At 37.1% G+C, this 8,413-nt stretch overlaps 1 protein-coding gene across 1 annotated transcript; it reads right to left on the bottom strand.

The window, feature by feature from the left end:
* Positions 1–4,451: 4,451 nt before the first annotated feature.
* LOC138342017 (uncharacterized) lies at positions 4,452–4,847 on the bottom strand. Its single transcript, XM_069294198.1, has one exon. The coding sequence runs from the start codon at positions 4,845–4,847 to the stop codon at positions 4,452–4,454; it is 396 nt and encodes a 131-aa protein (XP_069150299.1).
* Positions 4,848–8,413: the final 3,566 nt, after the last annotated feature.

An 8,413-nucleotide genomic window follows, 5' to 3' on the forward strand; every position in this document is an offset into this window, starting at 1 on the left:
GAACCTTAATACAAATATGTTAGTCTCTAGACACCCTAACTCATTTTTGGGTCTTACATATAGTCTGTTTCAATTTTATCAATTGAGTTTAAATATTCTTATCTATTGAATATTTGGTTTATTGTATTGATATTGACTACAGGATTATGAATTATAATGTAGTTTTGTATGGGATATCTAAGGATGCATTAGTTGTATTCAATTGATATCTACGTTGTATTAGATTGATGAGTATGTAATGAACTGACCTAGTTTCATTGATTATTGATATAATTGTATTGAATTGTTAGTAATGGCCATGGGTAAGGCCCTTATGTCATCAAGTTGGACTATTTAGCCTTTAAATCGAATTGGTAAGATGGATTGGGGGTGTTCTGCCCTAATTACTTTTATTTTATGTTAATTAGACTTTAATTACATTTTGATTGGTATGGACCACTTATGTTGGTGGTGCTATGTGAATTGATGTGGCCTTGTCTGCATTACTTTATGCGATATGATGATCATGTTCTTGTCGGCATTACTTGAACTACTATGATTATTTCTTTAGTTGATTTATGAGAATTATAATCATATTTACCTGTCACGACTAGAATCTAGACCCCAGACAAGACTGACATAGCTGACCTCTTAGAGGTCGCAGACATTCCTGCATAAGCCATCTTTACTTCATCAAAATTTATTTTTGCGGAAAATTTTGAACTTTTTGTGTCTTAACATACATGTATACATACTACTTTAAACCATAGGAGTTCACAGATCAACAATCTAATAAAGAGATAATCAATTGAAAGAATCAGTTCATAATTTATTTTTGCCAAAACGACACCAATACAAAGTCTGAAATTTTTTTTAAAGAAACACTAGTGGAATATTCTCCACTTGATATATCCTACATCTAAGCTAGATAATAAACGTAGACATACTCGAAAGCATGAGGTCCTACAAAGTTTAGATGAAAGCTCCACGTCCAGATAGTTGCAACGTCAACCTGTAACTCTAACGTCCACCTGTGCCTGCACCTAAAAATACAGAGTTGTGTGGGATTAGTACAGACTTGTATTACGTATGGGTATAGGCAAGCACACACCAAGGACATGCATGAGTAAGAATATCTCTTTCCTATCAACATGATTTATGGAAAGTCAAGTAAGTGGACTTGTCAAATTGGGATACGGAAAGTCAGGGGACTGGCTAAATTTTAATTAGTAAAGTCAAGTGAATTGCCAAATTTGGTTTAGGAATGTCATTCCATTAGAGTAACGTGCATCATCATACTTATCATATTGTACACATCACATAACATCTTACACATAGCACATAACATATTCCATATATCACATAATATACTTCATATCATTCATTCATATGCAATAAGACCTTTAAATCTTAGACTTGATATTAAGACTTCCCAAAATGAGGGCTCAACATATGGGACCTAAATTAGGTAGCCTTCTTGAGCAAACACAGAGTCTTCTTCATTCTTTCACACGTACTTCATTTCATTCATTCATAAACTAGAGTAAACAATATCCATACCTAGTATGTAGTAAAAAACTCTCTTTCTGGATTGTTGTGCAATCATAAAAAATAACAAAGTGTCATTACTTGAGTCTAGCTCACCTCTTAATTATCGTATCCAAACACCTTTGGTATCGTTCTCATCATTATGTGCATAATTTGAGGTTGAGATCATTCATTCATTTGGGACCTTTCACTTTAACTAACATAGATCATGTGAGCATCATGAAATCTTATGTCTGCTCCACAACGAAAAGAGGCAGAATCACCGGCTAAACTGACAAAAAACATGCTAGCGTACATATAGAATTGAACCCTTCTAGATCCCTACATTGGAAGTAAAGGTTCAAAAATTCGGAGATATAAGGAGACCTATACCCGGCATGACAGACTGTCTCATCTCATGAGAGTAATATGAACCTCTGCCCTTCCCGATAGAAGGCATCACCGCTCATAGCTAGTCTATCGGTGCTCAGCATAACATTCCATTGCATTTAACTCATACATCACAGAAGCTAGCTTCTAGTATGAGGACATCACATCTCAATAGATGATTTATCATGTCATCACTAGTATTAAGTATGCATTAAATTCTACTTTCATTAGTGTGTTCATAGAGATTGGTCTCTTGGTTAACTTTACACTCTCATAGGTGAGTACGTTTTGGTAACATTCACTTAGGATTATTTGAGATTGCTCTCATCTTTTACATTATACTCTTATCATATTGTCACCATATTCATTAACTTTAGAACATTTACTCTTTATAGTTAGTGACCCCTTATCATATGAACGTTCATTTCATCATAAGCCAATGCACTCGACTATTTAGTGTGTTTCACACTCTTTCTTAAGCCTTCTAGGGTTTCATCATTTAGTTGTTCATTTCATCATGTCATTGCATACATCATACGTTCACTTAGTTCTAAATGTATGAAAAACATATGGGTCTATACATACAAGCCATGAGGCTTCACTTATTGTTTGTTTAAGTAATTTATATCTTGCTAAGATTATGTGATATAAGACATATGCATCTTGTATGTTTTCCACGATCTTGATTTTGATATAAGTAGGCAGCATTATTCTTGAACATTTAATTCACGTATGACTTATGTATCAATACAGAATTTAGACAAGGGAACCGCTTTCCAATCCTTTAGTTAACACTCACATCTTATTTTTATTCTTTTTGGATCCATACAGCTTGGGGACCCAAGATCCAGCCCAACTCCTTCATTTCATTATTTTTCTGTCTATTAGCTCTGTTAAAAATATATTGAAAAATAACAAATTAATTTTGTTTTTTATTTTGGGGGCAAAATGATAAAATTGACGTGTCCTTGTTATAGTTACTTATTTATATGCGCGCACTTCAGAACATCCTCACCAATTTTTATTTTTTTTTCCTTTTACGGCTATATTAACTTTTTTCCTTTTTCTCTTTCTTTCTTATTCTCTTGTCTTGGGACAAAGGGGTTATGAGATAGATCCCCCACAGCCTGATTTCTTATATTTTCTTTATCCTTGACTTTTCCGAGTTGACCTTGACGGTATGGGATTGAATCCGCACAACCTCAATTTATTTTTCTCTTCAGCTCCCTTGATCAACCTAGAGGTCGTATGTTCGATTCCCATACGCCTCAACCTTTATTTTCTTATAATTTCTTATGTCTGACTAAGAGGTTTTGGGCTCGAATCCCACTCCTATCATTTTTATTTTCGAACATTAATTTTCCAATCAAGGTCAAGGTTCGAATCCCCCTTACCACATTCGTTTAAGTTACATTAGTTTATGACTTTTAACATGGTGAGGTCACTGATTCCAACCTTAATGACCTCATTTTTTTCAGACATGTTAATTGACTTACCTTGACCAAAACTAACATCTAAGTGCTACAATTTGATCACATTTTTGTAGTCTATTTTCTCCATACCTTTTTGACGTTTAAATCTTGACCTACTGCCCAATGTTTTTCCTTCAAATTCATGTTCAACACCGAAACCTCAATCCCAATTTAACGGACAGCCCTCTCTTTTCCTTATGTGATTAATTAGTTTTATTTAATCTTTCATTGTGAGTTCTTCAAGTGTGAAGAACTTTGGTCAATTTTTCTGTTCTTGAAGTTTTTTTGGCAGAGATAATGTGAATGAGATAAGAGAGAATGATCGCGAAGTTAGATAGACGTGTGACACTGAAATGTGAAAGTAGTGTAGGCTTTGGTAAGGATTTGTTAAATTAGGACTCTCCTTAACTTTTTTAAAAATAACTTATTTTCCTTTTAATTAAATCTGATAATAAATATTAATTACTTAAGTTAATTAACCACTTTAAATAAAAACAATTTAAATCATTGCTTCCACCTAGGTTCGAACCCGGGTGGAGCAAGATTTCACTCAAAAAGACTATTTTTGCCCATCTCTACCCAAATTGCCCCTCCACCTTATTTATTAATTAATTAATTACATATTTAGAGTAACTAAAATAATACCTTATCTTGGAAAAAGAGCTTTTTACCCCTAGACCCTCCAAACATAAGATTCCCTTTTTAAGTCCTGTAAAGACTCATCCGGGTAGATCTTCATATTCTGGAGACCTACATAGATGGAACCAACCTTTCCTAGCTCATATAACTAGCCAAGTTAGTTGGCTTTGTTGTCTTAAGGTTCAGAGGTCTTGATCTACACGCATCAATCTGTGTGAAGCCAGTCTAATCGTAGGCATTCTAGACACATTTTGCTTTACTTTGCATATCCATATTTAGGGTTGTTACATTCCCCCCCCCCCCCTTAGGAACATTTGTCCCCAAATGACACTACTAACTATCTAACATAATGCTAGTCAGATCATAACATAGTTACTATACACAATCAAGAAATAGCAACAAAGAATGTAGGCATAAGGAAACTTACACTTAAGAGTAGGAAGTCTAACCTAAAGAGATAAAAAGATAAGGGTAGCGGGATCTCATATCTTCCTCGTCCTCCCACGTAGCACAATCAACAAGATGATTCCTCCACAACACCTTCACCGTGACAATCTCCTTGTTCCTCAGCCACTTGATCTGTCTGCCTAAAATCTCAACAGTTACCTCCTCATAGGACAAGTCTTCATCGACCCCCAATCCGTCCACCGGTAGAATCGATGTTGGATCACCTAGGAACTTCTTTAACATGGATACATGAAAGACTGGATGAACAGAAGCTAACTCCGTAGGCAATGCCAACTCATAGGCCACCTCACCCATATGCTGTAGGATCTCGTATGGCCCAACATATTTCAGACTCAACTTACACTTCCAGCCAAACCTTATCACACCCTTCATAGGTGATATCTTCAAATAGACCTAGTCACCAAAAACCAACTCTAAGGGTCATTTTTTGTTGTCTGCATAAGATTTCTGCCGAATGTAAGTAGTAGACAACCTGTCCCTAATCACCCTAACCTTCTCTAAGGCCTCATGAATGATCTGTGGAAAATGGAGGACTCTCCATCCTCGAATCGCCCAACTGGAGACCTACATATCCTACAATACAGTGCCTTAAACGTTGCCATCCCAATGCTGGAGTGATAGCTATTATTATACGAGAACTCTATCATATGAAGATGGCTGTCCCAGCTACCCCTGAAGTCAATAACACATGCTCTAAACATATCCTCTAAGGTCTGAATGGTGCACTTTGCCTTCCCATCAATCAGAGGATGAAAGGTAGTATTAAGCTTTACCTATGGATCTTCATAAATGTGAAGTTAATTGAGCTCCTCTATCCAAAATAATAGACAAAGGAATGCTATGCCATCTCACAATCACATCAATGTAGGCTCTCGCATAATCCTCGGCTCTATAAGTACATTTCAAAGGGATATAGTTGACAGAATTATTCATCCTATGCACAATAACCCATATGAAATCATGTTGTCTCCTAATCTTCGGAAGATCAACTACGACGTCCATATTAATGGCCTCCCATTTCAAAGTTGGAACCTCAATAATTTAAGTAAGATCGACAGGCTTAAGATGTTCTGCCATAACCTTTTAACAATTCTACCACTTGGCAACATGTTCTTCAATCTTCTTCTTCATGCCATCCCACAAATAGATATGCTTAAGATCATGATACATCTTGGTGGAACCTCGATATATGGAATATATGGAACCATGGGCCTCTGCAAATGATCCTGGTCCACAAATCATCTACATTTGGTACACACAACCTGTCCTTGTACCTAAGTATGACGTCATCTCCCAATGCAAAAGACTTATTCATCTAAACCAAAACTTATTCCTTCAGCTCCATCATCACCGGATCGAGATGCTGACCCTTCTTGACTTCAACAACTAAGGATTATTTCGAACTAGAATTAACTGAAACACCCCCACTAGTAGAGTCAACTAACCACACATCCAGTCCAGCGAATCTATGTATATCTTTTACCAACTCCTTCTTTTCATCCTCAACGTGGGTTGTAATTCCCATGCTCATCCTACTCAAAGCATCAGCTACAACATTAGCCTTACCTAGATGGTAATGGACATTCATGTCATAGTCTTTCAACATCTCCTACCACCTACACTGACGTAGATTAAACTCCCTCTGTGTGAAAACATACTGGAGACTTTTATGGTCTATGAACACATCCACATGCCCTCCATAGAAGTAGTGCCTCCACAATTTCAGTGCAAACACCACAGCTGTCAACTCCAGGTCATGAGTGGGATAATGCTTTTCATGAACCTTGAGTTGTCTGGAAGCATAAGCTATCACCTTACCACCCTACATAAAAACACAACCCATACCAACCCTTGATGCATCACAATAAATAGTGTAATTTTCACTACACTTAGGAAAATTAAGCACTGAAGCTGAAGTGAGTCTGTCCTTCAGATTTTGGAAACTCTTTTCACAAGTCTCTGTCTATTCAAACATGGCCTTATTATTAGTCAAAGTTGTCAGTGAGGCAGGAATTGAAGAAAAACCCTACACAAACTTGCGATAGTAACCAGCCAATCCTAGAAAGATACGGATATCACTGTGAGTAAGAGGATTTGGCCTATTCTTAACAACCTTAGTCTTCCTGTGATCTACCTCCACACCTTTGTCGGACACAACATGACCTAGGAAGGTCAGTGATCAAAGCCAGAATTCACACTTGCTGAATTTGGCATACAACTGATGTTGTCTAAGTACCTGCAAGGTTAGTCTAAAATGTTGTTCATGCTCTTCCTTTGTATTATAGTAGATGAGAATGTTATCATTGAATACTATGACCAAAGAGTCAAGGTATTCACGGAAGATCCTGTTCAGGAGATCCATAAATGCAGGAGGTGCATTCGTGAGACCAAATGACATAAAAAAGAACTCATAGTTAACATAACGGGTACGAAAGGCTATCTTTTGGTCATCTCCATCCTAACCCTGAGTTGATGGTACCCTTAACAAAGATCAATATTCGAGAAGAAACTAGATCCTTGGAGTTGGTCGAGCAAATCAATTATTCTGGGAAGTGGATAGTTATTCTTGATATTGACTTTGTTAAGTTGCTAATAATCGATACACATCTAAGGGTTCCATCTTTATTTTGGACAAACAACACTAGAGCGCCCCAAGGGGATATGGTCGACTGAATGAAAGCATTATCAGTGAAATCTTTTATCTGCAACTTCAACTCTTTGAGTTCATCTTGAGACATTCTGTAAGAAGTAATTTAAATTGGTTTAGTATCGTGCTCTAAGTCGATATAAAAGTCAATCTCTTCGAGGGTGAGGAACTCCAAGAAAATCATCAGGAAATACATCTTGACTACAAGCATTGAGTCTATGGAAGAAATTTCATGATCAGAATCATTAAAACTTACAAAATGATATAATCACCCCTTCGACATAATTTTATTGGCCTTAAGGTTCGATATCAAGGGATTAGGATGACTCGTGTGGAACCCCTCCCATACTAGCTCTTCTTAATTATGGAAATGAAATCTTACAACCCTACTATGACAATCAATAAAAGCATAACAATTATGAAGCCAGTTTATGACAAGAATAACATCAAAATCATGCATGGGTAATTCTTCCAAGTCTGCACACATAGTCTTACCACATACAACTATTGGGCAATCCTTGTATACACTATCAGTTCTTACATTCTCCCTTGAAGGCGTAATAACCACTTTAGGATCATTCAGAACTTCAGGCAATATCTCAAAAAATAAGAGCAAGGAAAGGAGTTTCAAAGGAAAACGTAGACCCTAAATAAATCAAAGCATTAACAAAAGTTTAGAGTACTTGAAGAATACCTGTGACCACATCAGCGGACTTCTCATGCTCCTCCCTTCCCTTACGGGCATAAAATATGTTCCTCTTAGGAGGCTTGGCTATTTTTTAACCCTGTGTATTAGGCCTAGGCTGATTATTTCCTCCAGTCTAACCCCTGTTCAATGGGCAGTCCTAAACCATGTACCTTTTTTACCGCAACTGAAACAGGCATTAGTGCCATGTCTGCACTTTTCACTTTGATCACGGCCACACTTAGCACAGCTCTTTTTGGGACACTGCATATATATCCTCTATTTCCCTTCTTGCGCTCTGTTCTGCCTCGTCTAGGTGTTGTACTCCTCTATAAGTTTGAGTTCCCTGAACTATTTATCCCTTTTTTGAATGTGGGCTTCTCTTGGATGCCAAAATTGTTTGTGTTGTCTCCATTTCTAGGACCTGCCTGATCATGAGGCTTAAGCCTACTAGCATCACAGATGCCCCTCTTCTTCAGGCTGTCCTACACCTGCTAGATATGCACCATCAACCTTGAGATGTCCATGTAATTGTGGAGCATCTCAGCCCGACACTCCTCAAGATCTCAATTGATTCCTGTGAGGAACCTACTCATCTCATCCCTA

The sequence above is a fragment of the Solanum lycopersicum genome, chromosome 2 (assembly GCF_036512215.1).
Source record: "Solanum lycopersicum chromosome 2, SLM_r2.1".
Lineage (NCBI taxonomy): Eukaryota > Viridiplantae > Streptophyta > Magnoliopsida > Solanales > Solanaceae > Solanum > Solanum lycopersicum.

Excerpts from the sequence above, each read along its gene's own strand:
- LOC138342017 (XM_069294198.1), bottom strand. The coding sequence starts at position 4,847 with ATGAAGGGTGTGATAAGGTTTGGCTGGAAGTGTAAGTTGAGTCTGAAA.